Raw genomic sequence first — 23,450 nt, 5'->3', positions numbered from 1 at the left:
ATAATGAAAACAACTGTTAGCTGTCACCGTACACCATATATGTTTTATATCTAATCTTATGATGGTGCATTACTGACATAAGGACCTGTTATTCTTATGGTCCATAAAGTGTTAAAAGTGCAGTAACAAGTAATCCCTTGAGCCACTATTTAACGTTCACATTTTTCAAAATAAAAAATACAAAAAAAATGTGTTGCTCTGTTGTTTTCCCTGCTCTACTGAAATCATCTTTGATCACGACCCAATAGCTAGTGGGCTTCATTGCGAACTGTTAATTTTGTATACCATTACACTCCCAGTCTATGGCCACCAGGGATTTATGTGTTGGGGAAAAGGTCTGATGTCTAACTACGCAGATGCAATAAGTGGCCTACCTTTAATAACATGCACCAGCTGACTCCCTTTGTCTCTGGGTTAAGTTAGCCACTCATTCAATGTGTCTCACAAATGTGGCTCTAAAATAGAAGTCTTTTCTGACATCCTGAGCTGTCCCCATTCCTTTCATCCGTATCTCAGCTCATAATAATAGCTCTGACCCTCAATGTGAGAGAAATTAATCAAAATGACTTTTTCAAAGTTAATGGATGTAAAGAGAGCAAGAGGGGAGAAAAAAATTAGCCATGCTTTCTCTATGTCCTCTATGCATGAAAGGCAAGGACAAGCTCAAATGCGGAGAAGTGGTGCGCTGATTTACTCCTGCTACCCATCTGCTGCAGCCAAGCCAGAGAGACGGCAGAGAGGACAGGGCCATGAGTTAGCAGGCTTGTCTCATCTGTGTCACCTCATCTGATGCAACATACTGATTGGATTTCCACAAGTCAGCTTAAGACCTGCTGTTATTGAAAAAGGTGATGGACTGACACGTCAGTATCTGAGGAAACTTAATTAGTTGAAACCAGATTTGGGGTGTAAAAGGTGACATCAGATGAGAATATTAACTCATGTTCTGCTTCTGCCAACAAAAATCACAGGAGACAGAAAGACATACACCAATCTGATGTGTGTTACTCCAAGACCAACTCATGTCTAACCTATTTTTTTTTGTTTTTTTTAAGTAAGAAAAGCAAATTTACAGGGTGCACCGTGTGATCCGCCAGCAGTTGTTATGAGCCAATATTCCCTCTAAATAGTTTAAAGGGCTAGTGTGTCAGACTCGGGGGGGATCTATTTTCGGAATGTGGGAAAAATGGAATTTAATATTTACGAGTATGTTTACATTAGTGTACAATTACCTGAAAATAAGAATCATTGTGGTTTTGTTACCTTAGAATGAGCCCTTTATATCTAGAGAGGAAGTGGGTGCTAATCCACAGAGTCCAGAACCCAGAACAGACAAATTACACACTGGATCTAGACAGAAATGCTTGCATGTTGCAGCTACCATAGGTTCTCCTATATGCAGGCAAGGTGTTAGATGCTACATGCTACTAAGTCCTGCAGCCTCGGTCCTTTAATTGGTAGTTTCTATAAAGGTCGACCAGATGATGACGTGACAGGGTCTGAAATTAACACCTGCCAAGTGTAAAATGCAGGTAGATTTTCCATTAAGTGAGTAAATCTCGGTGGTGGGTAAATGTCAGAATAGTCATACAATAAAACTGTTTTGGCATTTCTAGCGGATTTTGTTGTTTTGCTGTCTGAGGTTCACACAGGGACAGGACTTCATGGTGTATTCAGGAGCACCATAAAAACTGAAATCTACACTGCAAATTGTTTTCAGCTAACTCAATCATATTTATATTTGTACAACAGATCCCCAAGTGCCTCTGTCAGCATTTTCAAGTTGTTTTACACTTATATTTAACATACAATGTTGTTAAGAATAGTTAAATAAATAAATAATCCTACACAATATATAGAAGGCTTAAAATTGATTGTTACTGAATGATACTGTTTCCAGCGATTGGTGAACGGCTATGAAAATCCACATTGGTGCACCCTTACAAATTTAATAAGAATGAATATTGTCTGATTTGTAACATATGGAGTGACACACAGCAGAGGGCCATGTCCGAGCACAGCAACCCACGGGCTCAGCCAAGCCAGCTCCACCCGGTCACCAGGAAGCCCAGTGGTCCAGTGATACCTGTGACGACGATCTTGGGGACATCCAGAATGGTGCCGAAAGACGCTGTTTTACGGTGGCCTCGTTTATACTGGGGGGGTGCTGCTGCGAAAACACACACATACATACACACACGTACAGCTTGCGAACACAACAAGCATGCAGATGCAGACTAACACAGACTGAAGGCGGGGCCCACAGCTGGACTGGAGATGTGGGCCGCACACATGCAGAGCATACAGTGTACGTGCAAGGGCAGCATGCACCCCGTCATTCCAGACGCTGTGGAGCATCGGCAGCCGCTGCACTACTTTTCTCAGCACAAACAACAGCAGGCGTTCAGCTCCAATGCTGTTTGGATAAAAAGTTCAACAAGGCAATCTAAGAACAGAAAGTGTTGATGCTTGAATTACAGCAACTCTCTTCATTAAAGTTACATTAAAGTCTTAAAAAAACACAACAAACAAACAAAAACAGAAATAAAAACCCTGACATACAATAAAATCAAAACTCCACATGGGGAGCTCCTGAGGCTTCATTTCAGCATGACAGTGCTGGTGAGTCTGCTGCTTTCTGTCAGAGCCTTTAAAGAAGGGGAGATGGTTGACAGCCAGGTCTGACGGGCCTCAGTGTTCAGGGGCATATGTTTATATCAACAATCAATCATAACCTCAGAGTGCTAAAAGCACCCAAAAAAGAATTTGACTCTGGTATCGGGGAAGGAGCTTCTTGTGGACTTCCAGCAATACCACTGCATGCCTTTCTTGTGCAACTTATTAAATCTTTTTAAACAAAAAATTAGAAATATCCTAAAAGCATGCCGGTTTGCCTTGATGAGCTCCTCTTCTGCTGTGTTTTCATGTGTTGTTTTGTGCCGTGTAATGTCTGGCATTACCTGCAGGGGCGAACGGCATCTTGGGCTCCAACTCTGACAGGTCAGCGCTCATTCTTTTGCTGTCAGATGATGCCAGGCACTGTGTTCGTGCGGGCAAACTCTCAACACTGCCCCCCCTGGACAGAGGCAGAGTCCTCAATGGATCTCCCTGAAAGAACAGAAAGAACTTTCACTTTTTATATCCTGTATCATCACCTATATGTGTTTTTTACAGACAAAGTTTCAATGGTTTTGAAGAAAAAGAGGGAGAATAAGAAGGATTGATTTACCTTTGGCTTGAAGTGGGGAGCAAACTGAGGTGTTATCTTGATAGTATCGTTGCTCCCTTGCGAATCACTGTGCTCCATGTTTGCGTCGCTTCTGTTGCTTGTGCTGGTGCCAGTGTAGTCCACATATGAACCTGTTACTCCCACAGACACAAGACAACATTTGAGAAAACTGAAAACAGAGATATAATTCTTTGAAATTATTTATTATATTATTAGACAGTGTTGCAGAACTTTGCAATGGACAGTTCTCACAGCATATGTTCAGAGAAGTACAATGATTCAGTGACAGTTCTGTGCACTTAACAACAGACAAGTTCTGAGCGATATGGCTTAATAAATTGTACCTCAATATTTTTTAGGTTAGCCCGCAATATAAGATATATATCAAATCACATCTTCTCTAACGTAACATATCATAAATTGTCATGTATTGCAAAAATATTATGATCTTATAGGATATGATGCGTTGCTGTGGACTAACTAGCCAACAGTATATAAAAGTAGTTAATAGTACAATCTTAAACATCTGCAGCAGTAAAATGCAACATACACATTAATGTGGCAGTAACATTAACCCAAAAACATCAGATATAATAGTGAAACAGCGAACAATTTATTGCACAATGACTACTTTGTGTAAATTCTGCCTTTTTAAAAGCTTACCTTTTCAAGGTTTGGAATGCACAACTGAAAGCTACTTCTAATGGAGTATTTTTATATAATGGGGGTGATGTTAGTACTTAAATAATGGACCTGAAGTAATGGACTAAGAAGTCTGATGTGTCTCATCGGCTGTAAAATCATTTAATGGGGACACATCAATGCAATTATGTCACCCACAGTACAGTTAAAAAAGGTCTACAAGTTGTAAATCAGGAGAGTAATACTACCCGAGGACCAACATTTTTACTTTGTTTTATTGTGGACAGAAAATCATAAACATGTTTGTTTCAGATATAATACACATTTAATTCAGACAGACAGCACTGCACTACACTGCACCAGTGAAGGAAACTAAACATAAATGAGTGAAACAATACATTTTCCTCCCACACTCCTTTGTATTGATGGTCACTGATTGTTAATACTGGACTGAGTTTAAAGAGGACTTCTGTACCTGTACTAGTTGCAGAGTTGCTCTGTCCCTCATCTGAATACTGGTATGGATATTGCAGGGGTTCATCAGATCCTGGGAAGTACTGTGAAAAAGAAGGAAGAAGAAGGAAGAGTAAGTAATATTTCAGTGTATCAAACATAGTTTCCACTTGGGTTTTCATGCCTAAAAATAAACTCTTCCAAACCAACATCTTTCTACCATACCTCACTGTGTATGAAAAAAATGGGGTTAGTTCCATAATAATGACTTCAGTTCAGGTGTTTTGGTGTGGACCAAATAACTAGGGAGACTGCTTGAGGAGGTGGGTTTCAATCCAGTTCCAACTGGACTCTGTGTTGTACCATGTGTTGAAACTATAGAATTATTGTAGCACTTGTTGCACTGTACTTAATTTGCATTTGGGAAGTCTGTTCTTTCCTTGAAATTTTCTGAGAGTGGGTGAAGTTATAGAAAGTAGCGAATAACAAAATACATTTACTTAAGTGCTGTACTTAATAACAATGTTGAGAATCCTGTCCTTTATTTGATTATTTCAATTTTATGCTACATTGTACCACATTTAAGTATATAAAAAAAATCACTCTCTAAAGGGGCGGTGTCCATAATTTTACTTTGACTAATAATTTGATAAAGCACATTTTACTGTAAACACAGCTACATTCCTATGTAAATGTACCACAAGGAGTTCTTATCTGGTTATGACCTACATAAACAAACAAGACCATCAGAGAGGTTTCTCCATTAAACCAGAGGAAACAGCATACAGACGTTTACATTTCTCCTGGCAAAAGGGAGCATATTAGCTAGTAAGAGAAGAAGCAAGAGGAGATTTTTATTTAGATTATTTTATTTTTGACATTTTCTGTGCTTATTACAGTGGAAACATTACCTATTTCAACAGAGGCCTCCAAAACCTACACTTTAAGCAGCTTTAAGTAAGATTTTGAATGCCAGTAGTATGTAATGGAGCATATTTATATTGTTGTAATGCTACTTTAACTTAAGGAAAACATCTCAGTATTTTTGCCACTTAGTGCCAACACATACCTCAGTAAAGCTGCAATGTTTAATCCAAAATAGCTGTCGATTAATTTGCTAATCAAGTAATTGTTTTGAGTAATTTTTTAAGGAAAAAAAAAGTAAAATTTCTCTGATTTCACCATCTTAAATATGAATATTTTCCTCTTTACTCCTATGACAGAAACGGGAACATCTTTGGGTTGTGAGTAAAACAAGCCATTTTCTAACATTTGAAAACCAAGAACTATTAATCAGTTATAATCAACTGATTAATCGACTACGAAAATAATTGTTTATTGCAGCCCTGTACCTCAGCATCAGCTGCAGCTGTTGGGGTCAGTGTGTAGGATGTTTAACAGACCTGGCAACTCAAAACTCACCAATGAACCAATTTTCTAAGCAGTCATTCTAGGGATCTAGCTAACTCAAGATCAAAGTAAGTATAAGTGTCATCCAGTGTAATCTCCAACACACATGTTGTCACAACTTTATTAACTGGTGACAAAATTTCCTCACTGAGGCATCCCTAATAACGAGGTTAAGCGGTATGTGTGTATTACCTTCATTAGATGAGTCATGATCTTCACTATCTCCTCCATGGAAGGCCGCTGAGAAGGGTCTTTAGACCAGCAGCGAGTCATCAGACTCTCAATGGGTTTGGGCAAATTTTTGATTAAAGGAGGTCTTGTGCCTGAATGTAAAAAAAAAAACAGAAATGAAGTAATTGCTCACACACAGTCACAGAAAAAAATAAGTGTTGGCATCACACCTGACAAGCCAAGAAATATTGCAAATTTATGCTAAATCCCTTGTCTTCTGCTGCTCAAGTCAGTAATGACTCAGGCAGTGGTGCAAAATATGAAACTTGTCCCCAGGTATTATTAGTGTCCCATTAGTATTCTCCTCCATCCATCTCTGGATCAGAATAAACTGCAGGGAGCGCCTTTTAGCTGCTCTCTTCTGCTTGCCAGGTTCTTAACTTTCACAGTCTCCCAGCAGGCCTAGCAGGGCAGGCACGTCTGAGGACTCACAAAGGCTGACAGCTGGACATGGCCTTTGCATCCTGCAGCACCAACCACATGCACATACAGGCTATATGCACACTACAACCATCCAAATGAGCATTTTAACACAGTTTCTGAAATAATCTCTGTCCACATTAACATTCCTGAAAATGCACATTGACCATTCACATGCACTGGGTATGTGCTTGCTGGAGTAAACAAGGCAAGACCCAAATAATGAGACATGGAAACATGACTGCTATTCCCAGCATCCTCCTGAATAATCCTGCTACTATTAAAACATTAACATTTGCATCATTGTATTTAAAGTCCTTTTGTGCCTTTCTAAATACAATATGTAACACTGATTACATCAATGTACAGACCATAGGGGTGAGCAATATGACCTGAAATTTATGTCACAGTATTTTTGTTTTTTAAGGTGAATTTATTATATTACAGTATTACAAAAATAATAAGAGATACTTCACTCCAAACATGATTCTAGCTCTCTTTATTTTATTAGCAATGTAAGGGAACATATCTTATTAAATAATTAAAAAACAGATGTATTTATTGGCTCCAAATACAAATAAAAAGTTTAAGCCCACATGTGTTTAAGGAGGAGCAGCCTGCCCCATAATTTGGGTTAATTTATAAATGTAATATGACTCATCTCGGGTTAGATAAGGAGTTTGGCATCTCAGCAGCATTTACTTGGCAGAAAACCCAAAGTATATTAGTATGAGTAGTCAACAGGCCCCCATTAAGAGAACAGTCCTATGTAAAATGGTAAACTTATACACACATATAAGACTTTTCCAGTTGTTGTGGGGACACTTCTATGAAAAATAAGTAATTTAAATTAGTCTACTGGGTTTACGCTTCCTTAGATAGTGGAATTAACATTAGAAGACGTGTGTTGGTTCTTGTACCTAACAACAGAGAAATTGATGTGCTTTGCTCATAATCTTACCTACCACATCTTCACAGTCTGCATGTTGTACTAGTGATGTAACTTCCCTGTGCAGCCCTCAGTAGAGCACATTAGTTTTAATATGGTAAAATCCGTGTCAAGGGTCAAAGTGAGACTAGTGATGTCACAGGTAAATGTTTACTTTCTGTTGGTTTAGCTTGGAGTTGTTTTAGTTGTTTTAGCCAATTGCTACCAAGCACTGTGGGATACTGTGTTTTTGGTAAAAGTTGCCGAAAAAAAAAAAAATCCTTCACTCTGTACTCTGTTTCACTATAGTCTGGAACCAGGATGACGATGACTGACACAACTTGTCAAAACAGTCCAAAGGCATTAGTGATTTTCCTCAACGTTGCAGCAGCTACAATAGACAACAAGCTGAGCAAGGCCTGTAAATTCATTATGCATGTTGAATTAAGCACTGGTAGTCGATGCATGAGTAAAGGCTGATGCCTTTTATTTTCATCTGAAAAAGGGATACATGCAGGGGCTTGATGAATCAAGGAATGACACATTGAGACTGATGATAACTAATCAGGAAGTGATCATAGGAAGCTGCATAATTGTTTCCAAAAGCCCCTGTTTATGCCTGTCCAGACTAAACTGCAACCCTGGAGTTTTACATCTACAACTGGGCCAGCACGGTTTCCAAATATCTCTAGGCTGAGCAAAACTTGCGTGTTTAAAATGAAAACACAGTAGCGTTGATGTACCCACATACACACACACAGTCAATGACTTACCGTTATGCACAGCCCACATAATACGAAAAGCTGGTCCTCCAATTTCATCAAAGGGCTTCCTTCGAGTGATCACCTCCCAGAGAATGATCCCCCAGCTGAACACATCACACTTCTCGCTGTAATTGCTGCCTGTGAGTACAGAAGAACACACAGCAACACTTAGGTCCTCCTCAAAGAGGGAAAAAAGGCTCCGTTTGACATCGCTGACTGACTGATAAAGGCAATTCTCTGTGGCACATTTGAGATGAGAGTGAAGATGTGCCTGGGAAAGCACAACAGCTTTTATCTCATCTCTGCTTTCAGAGGGGGGAGGAGGAGGAAAATAAGGGAGCAATTTTTTACCAAGGAACGGCTCCTGTGTTGCCTAATTACTGGGCCTATTATTGCAGAATTAAAGTGCACATCACACACCTATTCTAAAGTTGCTGCGCTGAGGCGTTCTGATAGCAGTTCACACTGATGCAAATTAGTTGTAAAGAGTTCACCGGGAGGGCAAAAGTGAGTTGTTTAATTGAAGTGGAGTCTTGTAACCTGCCTCCAAAAACAAGATAATGACTAGGGCTTAATTCATCTTTCCTCCTGACCCCCCTAGCCAAGAACATGTCTCATCATGTAGAAATACATTAGGCTCCTGGCTGAATGAGAACACAAATTCTACACAGTTGTCTCCCGGGGGAAATAACGCCACCAGCATCACTCCATTCATCTTCTCACTATGCTTTAGGAGCCTACCATCAATAAAGCAGGAGAGTGAGGCTGATGATGATGAATCAAGAATTAATGTCTCCATGCTGTGAGCGCTAAGCTGCCATTAGGGTGAAAGGTGACAAAATAAAGTTGGGTGCCAGGAAAGTGCATATATAAATGAGTGCACTGATACATTTGATTGTGGTGATTGTATAACATTAACTGAAAATATGTTAACACTTGCTAGTTAAAGGGGCAGTCTGCAGCAAAATGTATTTTAGCTCATAAAAAAGCTGAGCTATATTTACAATATTTTCCCCACTTCCCCACGCCATCAGACAACCTTTTCTGACAGGAAACCACCGTTATATAAGCCAAATATTGCTCTCTCTAAATAAGCCAAAGCCCATAGGCAAAATCAGTAATTTTAACTTGCAGAACACAGGAACTGCTGGTCTACCATCATCTCAATCTGTTAGTTAGTTTGTGTTATTGTCTGACTTAAATTAATCTGAACTAACATTTTAAAATACAAATGTCAGACAATAACAAAAAACAAATCAACAATTAACAATTAAGGCAGCGGAAGCCCAGCAACTCCCGTTTTCTGCAAGGTAAAATTTCTGATTTTCCCTGAGGAGTTTGGTCGGTTTGGCGAGAGCAATATTTGGCTTATATACCAGTGGTTTCCCATCAGAAAAGGCTGTCTGACAGCACGGTAAAGTGGTCAAAATATTCTAAAAATATCCTACACTTAAACTCAAATAGATTTTTTTTTAAGTGGTCAAATTATGCTTTGCTGCTGACTCTGTCCACAGCAGTACATTGCTTGGCTTTCATACTCTTCTCTCTTTCTCCAAACTAAGGGAAGTGTCAACCGCCATCTAGTGTGGGTAATACACTGACTATGGATAAGTACCTCATACAACCCCACTTCAAAAAATCCAAACTATCCCTTTAAAAAACAACTGACAGGGCAGGTATCCAAAGCTCTTCAACTACTTGGAATGCCACTCATACTTGCCTTCGAATACCTCTGGAGCCATCCATGCTGCACTTCCTTTGTTGTTGGTCATGTGGGTCTGAATGTCGCATGCTGTTCCAAAGTCACATATCTTCAGCACAGTGCCGCCTGCCACTAGAAGCAGACTGAAACACAGAAAGCAAGAAATAAATAAACACCATTTGAAGCCGACAAAACTTTGAACTTGAGCTAAGTTAGACTTGGTTGAGTAAAAAAGCAATGCTGTAACCAGCTACAGGTGCAGGCTAACACAGTGGTATCCAAACTTGCTGACTTGTAACCCCTTTATTCTGTGCCAAATACTTTCATATAGAGGCGCCGTAGAGGTAGAAAAGGTGAAAATATCAAATTATTGTGAATAATTGGATATAAATAAAAAAGACATCCTTTTTTTAAACAGAAATAGATGTTTTTTGTTCTTATACTTCCTCCTTTGAGGAGGAGGGCAGACAGTCCTGACCCTGAGGTTGGGAACCACTGAGATAACATGACACATGAAGATATGTTTAGAAACATTACCTGATACTCCAGATGCAAAAGCTACAAGATATATTTCAATTTGATTACCCATCAAATGATACTGTCATCTGTGTACTTCATATTGCAGAATATAGCAGCATATTAACAAGCACAGGCTAGGGACTAGCTGTAGGAGAATCATTAAATAGAGCAGAAATAAATTCCTGTACAATAACCCAGAGTTGACAATTTGTCACAATGCATGACCTTGTTATTCCTAGAAACTCCACAACAGTCCTCTAGGAAACAGACCAGCTGGTCATTCCCACAGAGTCCTGCCAGGAGGCTTCTTTCCACCAGTGGAGTAAACAACCTCTGGGATCTAAACATCCTTCAGTAGTTAACTGGGTGTTCACACTGATAACACAACACAGCTTTGTAAAAGATACAAAGGGCTGTGTCGGTGGATGTGTGTTGCTTCAGGTACTTTTGAGATAATGGAATACAATCCAAGTCCAGTATGAGTAATAGACCCATCCATCAGAAGACAGAACACTGTACAGCAGTTTAAAACACTCGATTTTAAAACTCTGGAATTATCTGTTGTAGCAGTGAAGAATTTAAAGTCGTCTACCAGGACTTATTTACCAATACAGTGCACTTAGCCTCCGCTTTTTTGCTGAACACTTTTTTTATTTTTTCACTGTGCCATTGCAGTGGTTTCATTGCAATGGACTCAGGTTTTTTGAGACAGTACTGTTGACAGCCTGTACCAGCTTAAAAACATATTTGTCAATATGAAACAGATGAATAGAAAAGAGAGTCACAGTAGCCTCACTCCAAAGGACTGCTGTGTTATTAAAAGCCACTTGGCCAAAAATTAAAAAAAATTTTAATGCCTGTTTTCATGCAACATTTTCACACCTCTACACACAGTTTATCCCAAAGTCAAAAATATATATTCTCTTTTACCTGTAGTGCTATTTGTCCCTTTATACTGCTTTTGTGTGAGGAGCACAGTTTTGGAGATATTGGCCATAGGGATGGCTGCCCTCTCTCAAATACAGTGGGACTAGATGGTATTCAGCTTGCGGTGCTTAAAGCACCAATACATGAATAGATAAATAAATAAATAAATACATAAACGTTAAAAAAAAAAAGAAAAGAAAAAAAAAAATAGAAAAGCTGCCCAGTTACTCAAAAGCAGTTTCACTGAGGAACTGTTTTCTTTCTACCGAACTACACCCACCAATCACATGACCAAAAGGAAAGCGCACATCTAAAAGGCAAATTGTAAGGTCAGCATTTTAAGTCTTTTAAAATATATTTTTGCCTCTATATGCCTTTTTCTCCTATACTTCATAGTTTTGAATGATCTTAAAAAAATCTACTGTCAAAAGTATTGACTATTTAATGGTAGTGGTAGTAATATTTTAAGTTGTACTTTTTAAAATAATAATTAGAATAGTATGTACAAATTGCTAAAACATAACAAAAGAAAAATGAAATAGTCCTGCTAAACTGGTCTTGTACTAAAGCAATGAACACATTAAGCATTAAAAGACCTCCACTGAGGCCAAACGCCACATCTTGCAATTTTAACAAAAGTGAAAAATATTTTGTGCATCTGCCCACAATTTTGAGGTGCACCAAAATTTAATGGCTTCCTCTTTAATAACAGAGAGAAGGTCAGACCCTCCCTAATTTAATACCTCTGCACAACTGACCACACCTGTTAAGACACAAGAACTCATGTACAGATGTAATAATGTTGCATGACAACACATGAGATCATACTGGGGCTGCCCCTGAAAAGCTGATGATTTGAGTCATCACTCAAGAACAGCTTCATTCTGTCTGTCACATCTCTGCATGTTGTTTTTTTTAAGCTGTGTCACTGTACACAGAGCAATGCCAGGGCAATAATATGGCAGGCTGTAAACTTTACAAACCAAGTCTCAAAATGACTTCAAAAGTAACTGTGATGGAAGCAGAGAAGAGTGATAGAAACAGCATAGATAGCAGCATGACACTGGACAGTGTGAGGCTGCTCCTGTACTCTCAGTTCCAGAGAAGACTGTCAATGAAGTCAGCTAAACTTTTGAACCAGACAGTGGTAGGACTTCCTCTGCTGCCGTCCACTGTGATTGACTCTTTGGATGACAGTGCTGTCAGCAGCCTGGCAGGAAAGAAACTGTGGTGCGCTGGGATTTTATAACTTATCTATGAGCAGGAACCACACTTTTACTTTCTCTCACTGCGGGGAAATCTGATGGTTTCACATCACAGAAAACAGAAACATGAGGTAGGCTAAAACTTGAGACTTATGTAGTTGATGTAGGAGTTAAGTATGGTGTTAAACTGGAAAAAAAAATCTTCAGACAGATCTTCAGACATCTTCAGACAGTCAAATCTGATTTGATTCAGATTGATTGAGTCAGATACAACCCTAAAAAGTACGTAGTTTTGATCAAGTGGCTTTCAATACAATTGTTTAGTTCTAATTTCAGACAGCCTGAATCATTTAAACATAAAATTTACATGTACTAAATCAAACAAAAAAGAAACCACCAGGCACTTTGTTGGGACAGTGAAACAGGAGACAGAGAGTGTGAGGTGAGGAGGAGCATACTTGGGTGGCTTGAGGTCCCTGTGAATGAGAGCCTTTGGTTTCATGCCATGGAGATAGGCCACGCCCTGGGAACACTGAAAACACCAGCTCATGGCATGGGAAGCAGTGTAATAGGGGAGGGGTTCAGCACCATGCAGCACTGTGGACAAGAGAGCACAGTCACAACCACCAGCACAAACAATAAACCCCCACAGGAACCAGTCACACACACATACACACACCCACAAGTACAGTGCAGGCCTAATTCACAGGGCTGCCTACCTTCTTCTTCTAGCTTCTTTAACAAATTAATTCCAGGAGGGGAAAACTGAGAACACATCTTTCAAAGACAGTATCCACATCTCAACTGAATCACATCAAAGTTGGTGCCACAGTGTAGCTCCCAGGAGTAACTTTGATACATGTTCAGTAACTACAGTAAGGAAGAGAGGTAATTGTGAAGTGTAAAGCACAGCAGAGAGTCCCATGCTGTGTGATTCACATCCTGGAAAAACTAATACAACTTGCCAATATGAACCTCCTGGGAATGAAAGTTGTTCCAACTACTGATGTGTTGGGAAAACAGATACAACACCTATTCACAGTATGAAACACTCATGCATACATTAATTACCTGCACTGATTCTTTTAGAGCTGAGAAGCCTCTAACAGCACGTATGAACAATAAAACTGTGATGATTCATCAGAGGTTATTACAACATGTTTGAAGTTTTGGCCATCATTTCAATCAGTTATGCTCACATTGTTCTCACTAGAGTACTTGCTGAGATCCGGGAATTCACCGACATCACTACATCAAAGTCCACTGTGGTGAGAAACACGAGCAGTCGGACAATCAGACAGGTTGTAAACAAACTAACAAGTAAACAACCTGAAATGTTTAAAATAATCCCTCACTGCACAGGAAAACGGTGTGCGTGCAACTATGGTATGGACAATAGGTCAAAGATAAAGCAGGAAGTCTGTCTGTTAGGTGCAGTCGATGTTTACTGCAAACTACTTGAATATTAATTTCATCATCTGGCTTTTGTTTATTGTTTTTTTTTTTTTTTTTTTTTTTTTAAGGCTCAAGTTCAAGGCTCTGGTTTCTGGTCTTTATATCACCTTTTAAATGATGCTGAGCACAGCAACCTTTTTCAGGTGATTTCTTTATTGTGTTGTATTGATGCAGATCAGGAACTTTACCACGGCCAGTGCTGTGGATGCCTCAGTGTGTGGCCTCTTCTACCCACAAAGCCAGTCTGGCATGCCCTGTTTTGAACAGGCTGTTGTGCCTTTTCATGAGAGTAGCAGATTTCCACATTTAAACCCATAACTTGGTACACAGAGGAGTCTGCGTGCGTCGCGGAACCTCTTGCTTTTCATTTCAGTGGTTACAGTAACTACACAGTCAATGTGAATTTCACACATTTCTCAGTGGCTACAGCGGAGCTTCATCTTGGGATTCTGTACCTGATCTATTTTTCACGTCTGTATAGAATATGTCACAGACAGGAGGAAAAAAAAATATCAGGTGTAGGACGATATTTTGCACATCTGTACGTGTTTAGAGGACATGTAAGAAATGACTGATATGTCTAACAGGGAGTTCCCATGTTAACATGAGAAACTTTCTCAAAATGATAACCTAGAATCCAAGTCACTACTTTGAGAAAGATTCTCATTAGAATAAATTACAGGAGCTTTTATTTTGTTCATCACATTGGTGAAAATTGACATCCATAATTCAAACTGCTTATACTGTATGTAACTAAAGTATGATAAGGCTGTCTGACGTTGACTACAGTTGTTTATTGGTTTGATTAATGGTTTACAAACTAATAATGTGGGTTTGACTAATTAGCTAATTGTTCTAATTCTGTTTTGTCTTCATACAATGTAATTGCTTATTGTTATAGCACCATTGGTTTTGGCCTTGGTGCCGTACATACTGGCCATGATGCCCCAGTAAAGTTATATTTATCAAAGGGACCTTGCCCTCTAAATGCCATAATTCCAGAGGTGTTGATGTATAAATATTTACTGAAAGCAGTCTCTCTAATCATTAGACATTTTCATGTGCACAGTAACGTAAAAGCAAGTAGCAAAACTAAATAAACACTGTAGTTACATACTTGACAGGATGAACAGAACAGCAATAAACCTTTAGCTCCAGAAATGATTTTTTAGACAGCTTTGATGATGAGGATTTATCAGGAGGAAGGCTGCTTTCCTCCAAACAGTTTCACTGCATGAACCTGGACCGTGTATGAGACCTTTTGGATGTGTAGAAGAACACGGAGCCCCTGACTGATCTTGTTAGGAGATTTAAATAATCAATGAAGTTACACAGCTGTGCCTCATGTGTGTGCACAGCGTCTCTCTTAATGCGGTTCACCCTATTTCACCTGCCCGAATCCTAAAATTACCTGCAGTGCCCACAGATAGAACAGCGATCTGCGCATCACTACTGTGGGACTTTATGTGATGTTGTTGCATTCTCAGATCACAACAACTGACTTTGAAATTGAAACTTACTATTACAGAGGATAATGATGGTCAAAACTGAGAAAAAAGAGCAAAATTACAGAATTATCCTTTTCTGCAAACAGGACAGTGTCAACTACATTTTAAGAACTTTGAGTCAGGCTGCACAGTATGGTAAAAAAATTAAATAAAATCATATTACGATTGTTGAGGTCTGTACCAAAAAAAGCATGTTTATTCTTACATCTGGAGAAAAGGATTTGAAGGCCAAGGCAGCTCTGCAGCACTGTAATATTACATTATAATGCCATTCTGTCATACATTCTTCCATTGTCAAAAAGTTGCAGCTTCTCCGATTTGCATATTACACGCGACAAAAATGCAATTTCAATAATATTTTGATTAATTGTGCAGCCCTAAGTGTGAGTAATACATTTTAATATTTGTGCTAAGTGTGGTTAGATTTTGTGGTCTATATGCATGAAGTCAGACTTATTACTGAGCATAACATGAAAGTCTTGAGGTCAAATTTACACAATTTCTATGTTTGTTATGATTTTTGTCAAAACACAGACACATACTGTAATACTGCACTGTGTTGTTTGTTACACCTCATTACTCCTTTGTATATTTGGATATTTAATGCAGGGTCCAACAAGGCTGTACTGCATGTCACTGTGCAAAGACTAATTTATAAAGGAACTGGACATGTGACTGAACATGCAAACAGTGGGAGGGTCAACTGAACAGGGCTGCTTCTCATGACTGTGCAAGGCTGTGTTCATTTCACTGCTAGCAGAGTGGAACAAATGCTGTCATCATTAATATAATAGCATTGTTCTCCAGTACAACATGTAGACTCACCATTGTACAATGACCCGCCTTCAGCATATTCCATCACAAGGCAGACCTGAGGGGGAAAGAACATCGTCAGAAACTCACAGACTCAACCACACAGACAATACAAACATACTGAGACACACCATTAATGGCGAGTTGGATCAATCACAATCAATGTGGCTGTGTAGTTAAGAGAGAGTAACCTATAATAACACTGCAGTTCACTTACTGGACTATGGCAAGAGCCATACAACTTCACAATGTTAGGGTGATTCACACGTGAAAGCTGCCGGAGCTGGAGACAAAGAGGAAACATTAAGCACAATTCCATCTACATGAATACTCTTTTACACCTTAACAAGTGCCTGCTATTACTGATGGCACTGATATAGAGTGAAAGAAATTAAGCTGTGAAGTCAGATCATGACTAAATGTGTCAACTAAAAAGGGCTGCACCTGACTGTACTGACTTTTGTCAGTACAAAGATTCAACGATTCATTCCTTTTTTTTAGTTCAGTGCCATAAAACTCCCATATAAGACTACAGGAGTGTGTTTTACCTGTAAGATTCAGGTTCTAAAGGACCATTGTGCAAAATTTATGGGGATTTATTGGCAGAAGCAGAATATAATATTTGTAAGTATGTTTTAATTAGAGGATAGTCACCTGAAAAAATAATCATATTTTTGTTTCCTTAGAACAAGCCTCTTATATCAGGTCTCTCTGCAAATAAATTTATTTACAGAAGGAGTTGGCCCTCTTCTACGGAGGCCACCATTTTGCACTGCCATGTTTCTGCAGTAGCCCAGAACAGACAAACCAAACACTGGCTCTAGATACAACCTGTCACATTCTTCATGGCCACCATAGGTTCTCCTGCATGCTTGGTAAAGGTGAGTGAGACGAGCTAGCTAAATCCTTCACAATGGACCTTTAATGCCTTTCTTTGTCATCTGTAATGTGAAAAGATGAGATTCCCATGCTGTTAACCACTGTCCAGCATCATACTGCTCTCTGTTTCTTTCTATCACTTACATTTATGATATTTCATGAGTTTGTTGAGTTTACAGCCTGCCATGCAGTTGCACTGCTCTGTGAACAATGACAGCTAAAGAAAAGACAAGAACTGAAACTTATTTATCAACCACTCCACTTCAGGGGCCTGTACTACGAAGGTTTTGGTGATCTGGCTTAATTAACCCTAACAAAAGCAATCAAGGATAAGCGGTCACACGATGCTGGTTATCCACTCAGTAGTAAGTCAACCTAGGGTTTCCCCATCTAGACATCAGCGTGTTCACATCAATGGGGTGGCGTTTGCAGCATCTGACCAATTGCAACATGAACAAGCTTACAAACAGCAGAGCAACATATTTCACAAATGACAAGCAAACTATAAGATTATACAAATACAAAGAAATGGGCTATCACAACCATTTTAACACAGGCTGAAAGCAACACAACTGCAACTTACAAATGCAGGGAAAAAAATCATAGATTGTGTGAATACAAACAATAAGAAGAAGAAACTAAAGGTGTAAATTAATAGTTTTCTCAGGTAAAATAAAGCTGTGCCTCTAAAACAGGGCTGCACAATTAATCATAAAGAAAAAAGTAAATCACAATCTCAACTCATATGTCCATTTTAGTTAGTCACTTTGATTAAGTGTTTTCTCCAAGAATCATGTGGCCCTACTCTAAAGTCATCTCATATGCTTTCAGCTGGGTGTTTTCAGAAGGCTGCTTGGTGTTTTCAGCTGGGCACAGGGCCTTAAAATATCACTGCTCCATCATTAGAGCACAAGACGATGTGACAATAACTATATTTGTCTATTCTGTTCAATTAATGTGCTGCCCAGATACATTTTCAGCTGTCAAACTGACTTGAAAGAGAAATATATAATTTAATATTACTGATCATTTGTCTGTGATCTCATCTGCAGACAGATGATCGCACATATTAAATGATATATTTGTGAGTGTGACCCTCTCTTCTTTATATGGATACACGCATTTAGGATGATGCACCAGCCACTCAGAACACAGTATAAAACAGATTTGTCAGAGAATTAAAATAATATAAAAATATAACTCAAAGCAGTCAGACTTACTTAAATATCTTAAGTACAACAATTCCAAGTCTTTCATGCTTCAAATAGTCCATGTTGTAGGATGAAAGCCGTACATAAAAGTATACTGAAATAACACTTTTGCCTCCTCCCTCTCATGATCTGTGCACCAAGCTCAACAGGATCTTGCCCAGTGCCATTTAATTTATTTTCCAAGAGAATCAATTGGTTAGTATGCATTTTATCTGAGTTGATCTCTTATCTTGAACATAACAAGCACCCGGAACAGGTTAGCCAATCAGCTTAAGTTACAGTGGTGATATACCACCATTGTAGGACCAGAGTTAATCCTTGAAAGTTTTCTCCTTCCTCATAGTACAGGCCATGGGTTTCACTGTCTCTCATTAGTTAACCACCAGCGTATGTTGTCATGTGGATGTTTTTAGCAAGCGCATCAGCTGATGTAAAACTATATTTATGATTCCAAATTTATAATTCCTCATTGAAATGTTACCCCTGTGGATTTCGTAGGCATCTATTTGGTTTATCCTGATACTGTAATGTTACTGACAGACAAAAAACAACCAAAAAATGACTGCGTGTCCTGAAGAATCTCTCAATCTCAGTCTGAGGGGTCTTCGACTGATGATTCAACTCAGGCTGCAGCCCTACAACTCAACTTGTTGTATTGAGGAAAAAGTCTGGCAAAAGAAAAAAAATTACAATACCTCAACAATGAAAGCTTTCCTCTCGGATTCACTCTCGATGGTCTTGATTGCAACATCTTTGCCTTTCCATTTGGCTTTGCAAACAACTCCAAAAGCTCCTCTTCCCACCACCTGAAAAAGGACAGTTAACAACAGAGTTACCACTTCACCGTCAAGTTTTATATTGGAATATAGTTCGGGCAAGTACTTTTCTGACTACTCTCAACAACATTTTGGTCCTCCAGAAACATTCTGTTAAAACTGCAACACAATCAGTTACACGTGTCTCTTTATTTCAGATTCTTACCATTTATGACATTAATATTCTTCAAATGTGTTTTTTATTTACAAAATATCTAATTGCAATTATTTTGACTAATACTGCAATTGCAATATGATCTGTGATATTAGAGGTAATTTTACATTATTAATCTTATTTTGATTGAAAACCATGTTAAAATGATTACAGTATGTTTTTTGTTTGGTTTTATTTTGTTTTTGTTTACAGGAATTTGTATCAAATAAAGATGTTTTCTTAAATCTGTAGAATCTGATGTGTAGGACACACCTGCCTTACCACATTCATTAATTTATTTTTTTTTTGACATTCAGTTTGGCTTTAACAAATACTGCACCTCTTGCGAATTGACAATTGCAGAAAGCAATTTTGCAATTTCCATAAAATTTCGATTATTGCGCAGCCCTAACAGTTGTGAGTTAACTCACATTAAGCTCGAAACTAATCAAATCTTCATCCTCCTATATTTCACACTTGTAGAGATCAATTTTCAATAAAATCTAGGGGAACTAAATCATAGAATAGCCTTTTCTACCTAGCAAAAAGCTGTATCTCTATGAATTGTTACAAAAGATGCCTGAAAAGCATTTAATTGCTGTTTTATAACTGGTTTTCCTCATGGATTATTGTCCATACTTTATTTGTTTTACTCACTGTGATCAATACAGTATAGACTAATATCCCCCTCACATACTCAAACATTCCCATATGCATCACATACTCATATTATCTGCTTTTAAATGGATATTATTATCACTGTTGTTACTATCACACACATTTTGTTACTATTAGCCTGTCATCACTTGCATTATTTATTTCTTTTTTTATATTGTTCTGCATTGTTTTGTATTTTTCAGTTCTCAATAACTTTGTGAAATTTACTTAGGTGGAAGCTTCAAACAAGCCCTCTTGGCTTTCTTTCTCCCTGCGCTGTATATTAGTTGTTATCATTGCCTTTTCCGTGTATATGTTTTTAACAGTGCAAAATAAAAACTAACTACCTAAGTCAAGTCAATTTTATTTGTAGAGCACCAAATCAGAACATAAGTTATCTCAGGGCACTTTTCACATAGAGCAGGTCTAGACTGTTGTCTTAAGGACACGGACAGAGCACAAAAACAAACAGCACCCACCTCCTCAACTTCAATGTCCTCATAGTTGATTTCTTCAAATGGATATCCAGGAGGTGTTTCGATTATATCGGCGGATGGTAACGTTAGAGACATTACTAGCTAACGTCAGCTAGTAACTTACTGAAAAGAAAGCAAAGTGCAGACAAAAAGAACATAAATACTAACGTCCAATGACAGTTACATTAAGCACGAGGATGCCCCAGACTTGCTTCAAGTCGTCTAGTATCATAATGGCATCACTGTGTGACGTTAACAAACGTATCTTGACACAAAAACACGGGAATAAACACGATAAATACTTTGGCTACTTAGAAGAACTGCAACACTATTAGTTGAATATTGTGTCGCGAGCTGTCAGACTAAACACAGCGGGTTCTCGTGAGCCTTCTGTCAGCTCGTGATACAGTCAACCAGCTGGCTAGCAGCATAGCTACCTAGCAGAGCTAACAGTAGCTGCCCTAAAAACACTGTCACTGAAATGTAAGAGTGCCCAAAGTTATCTTTTAACACACGTAAAACTAAGTTACATGCATGCAGTAACACTGTAAGCCGGTGCTGAACACAATTTAACATTACCATACCTCCGTCGCAAGTAAAAACAAGCCGCTCACGGCCTACAGTGTATTAACCAGCTTGCGTTAGCCTGCTGGCCTGGTTGCTAACGCTAGCTACCGGGACTTGTTAGCTTCAACAAACCGACCCTTCGCAGTTGACTTGTCACCAGTGCCGGTGGCTCTCTGGACATGGGGATATTTTCTACTATTCATGTACGGAAAGCCGAGGAATAACGTCCATTTTTAAAAGTAGTCTTTCTATGTCCACTTGAAAGCCAGACATAACTTTTTCACAACTCGTCTAGCTGGCTTTGCTAGGAGAGTATTTTTATTCTCCGCAGGGGCAGCAGCTCCATCAGGAAGTGTGTGCGTACTGCAATTCTGTCCCCTCTGCACACTGAACACACAGCAGCTCTTATTCCTACAATTTAAAATTTTCCCCCCCTTTATTTAGTATATTCCAAAAACGACAAGGCACTTTTCAAACATCATCACAGTGTTATTAACTTCTTGATTATGCATTGACTATAACATATATCGAAAATAAAATGAAACTGCTTGAGAACAAGAGAAAATAAATTAACATAATAAAATAAAATAGTTAAATAATACTGGGGAAAAAATGAACTGAAAAAACTACGATAAATAAATCAACTAATAATGAAAAATAAATAAATAAATAAAAGTAGTAGGGCTTATCTCAAATTAATTCAAACATATCAAATAAAGGGAACAACTTCAGAGCTTGTTTATTATTTATAATCATTAAAGACTTATTCAGGTGAAGCTAACTCATACGTACATATATATATATATATATATATATACTCATATGTACATATATATATATATACACATTTTCTATTTTTACATACATTTTTCTTTTCTTGTGAATAAGGAAATTACTCAATAATAAAAATTGAAAAAAAATGCACAAGAAGCAAAACAATATATTTATCCTTCTCATTACTTTCAAAACATAAAAAATATCTTTATCTTTTAATTTAACTGTTTGCCCAGTTTTCCGTATTATATAATGGTGAACATCCTCCCAAAATATTCTGGTACACATACAGGAATAAAATAAATGACAGATTGATTCTTCCTCCAGGTCACAGAAAGTGCAAGAATATTCAGTGTCAGTTCTAAATCTCTCTAATGTCTTTTATGCTGGATATATTTGATGCAAAATTCTACAGGAATCCTCTTTTACTTTATTACCAAGAAAATTTTGTTTTAATTTAAAAAAGTTTTTTTTTCATTTCTCCACAAAGCAAAGCCCATAAAGATCTTCCTGGTGGGAGAGTTACAGCTTGTATGTAATTTTTAAACTGCCTTATACGCTGCTGGATATTTTGAACTGTGACAAAGCACCATGTTTTACAAGATGTTCATTTGTGTCTTATTAAAATATTAATCTGAAATGCCTCTGGTAATTATTATATCTGTCAGTAAAATGTAGTAAAGGAAAAAATCCAATATTTATCTCTGAAATATAGTGGAAAGTCACATAAAATGGAAATGCTCAAGTGATGTCTATGTGTGCCTCAAAATTGTGTTCAAGTAGCCTACAGTATTTGAGTAAATTGATTTAGTTATTCCGCCACTGTTTTATTTATTTAAGGTTTATTTGTAAAGGGACAAGTATGGAGCATAAATCAATGCCACACACCATAGCATTTATAACCTAAGCTAAAACTGTAATTCAACAACAATAAGTCCAATTATTTGACAAAACATTCTTAACTTCCAGGTCAGTCAAATTCAAAATGCTAGAAGAGAAAAAAAAGACAAGACAACAAGAAAAAAAATGGTTTCAGGACATGTTCTACAAGGAATTTTTATCTGGTTAACTTCTTAGTTTGATGTCTCTAAATGACCTACATAACAAGGAAAGGGCATTTTTATTTTTTAAAAAGTTTATTTTTGATGTCCTATTTTGTGGTTATTACAGTGGAAACACCACCACTTTTGTCCACAGGGGCATCTAAAATCAACACAATAAATATCCCTACAGTGGCTTCAATTTATAATGTGTTATAACATAATATTTGGAAAAGAGTTGGTTGGTTGAACTGGTTCTGCTCCCTGAGTTTGGTGCCCTCATATGACAGTGGAGCTCCTGGAAAAGTTCATTGACATCAATACAGTGCAATTAGATCAACAATGTAAGGAAAAATGATTTCCCCTTAAATGCTGCTAACATGTTTACTTTGAGTACCTTTTGCTCCTCATACTGTGCTCTTATTCAGTGGTGGACAATCTAGTTTAAAACTGTAGTTTAATAAATTATTAGCTAATTCACAATGAAAACTAGTTAAACTACATCTTCATGACTTTAAAAAAAATGTAGCTTGTTAAACTACAACTAATTTAAAAAGTAGTTCATCCACATCCAAACTATATTATGGGAAATAATTACAATCTGAGTCTGAGTGGAATCGAGAAAGATGCTACATTTCTAGGGAAAATCATATCGCAGATATCTTGGCCGC

General features: G+C 38.0%; 1 protein-coding gene across 5 annotated transcripts in view; it reads right to left on the bottom strand.

Annotated features, from left to right (window-relative positions):
- The window catches only part of map3k7 (mitogen-activated protein kinase kinase kinase 7), a 32,751-nt gene extending 11,415 nt beyond the window's left edge, over positions 1 to 21,336 (bottom strand). The window contains exons 1-13 of one of the 5 annotated variants that reach the window (XM_084738139.1): positions 20,983 to 21,336; positions 20,402 to 20,521; positions 18,992 to 19,102; positions 16,424 to 16,489; positions 16,219 to 16,264; positions 12,889 to 13,027; positions 9,794 to 9,922; positions 8,087 to 8,211; positions 5,927 to 6,057; positions 4,347 to 4,428; positions 3,230 to 3,360; positions 2,961 to 3,108; positions 2,087 to 2,170 (exon numbers count right to left, since the gene is read on the bottom strand). In XM_084738139.1, the coding sequence (XP_084594265.1) occupies positions 2,087 to 2,170; positions 2,961 to 3,108; positions 3,230 to 3,360; positions 4,347 to 4,428; positions 5,927 to 6,057; positions 8,087 to 8,211; positions 9,794 to 9,922; positions 12,889 to 13,027; positions 16,219 to 16,264; positions 16,424 to 16,489; positions 18,992 to 19,102; positions 20,402 to 20,494 (1,285 nt within the window). In that variant the 5' untranslated portion in view covers positions 20,495 to 20,521; positions 20,983 to 21,336. Of the gene's footprint in view, positions 1 to 2,086; positions 2,171 to 2,960; positions 3,109 to 3,229; positions 3,361 to 4,346; positions 4,429 to 5,926; positions 6,058 to 8,086; positions 8,212 to 9,793; positions 9,923 to 12,888; positions 13,028 to 16,218; positions 16,265 to 16,423; positions 16,490 to 18,991; positions 19,103 to 20,401 lie in introns of all 5 variants that reach the window. The other 4 variants (XM_084738137.1, XM_084738140.1, XM_084738138.1 and 1 more) reach the window with 4 other exon arrangements.
- Positions 21,337 to 23,450: the final 2,114 nt, after the last annotated feature.

This window comes from Lutjanus erythropterus, chromosome 15 (assembly GCF_056507025.1).
Source record: "Lutjanus erythropterus isolate fLutEry1 chromosome 15, fLutEry1.hap2, whole genome shotgun sequence".
NCBI lineage: Eukaryota > Metazoa > Chordata > Actinopteri > Lutjaniformes > Lutjanidae > Lutjanus > Lutjanus erythropterus.
The sequence above is the reverse complement of the archived record's forward strand: the minus strand, read 5'-3'. Positions and strand labels throughout refer to the sequence as shown.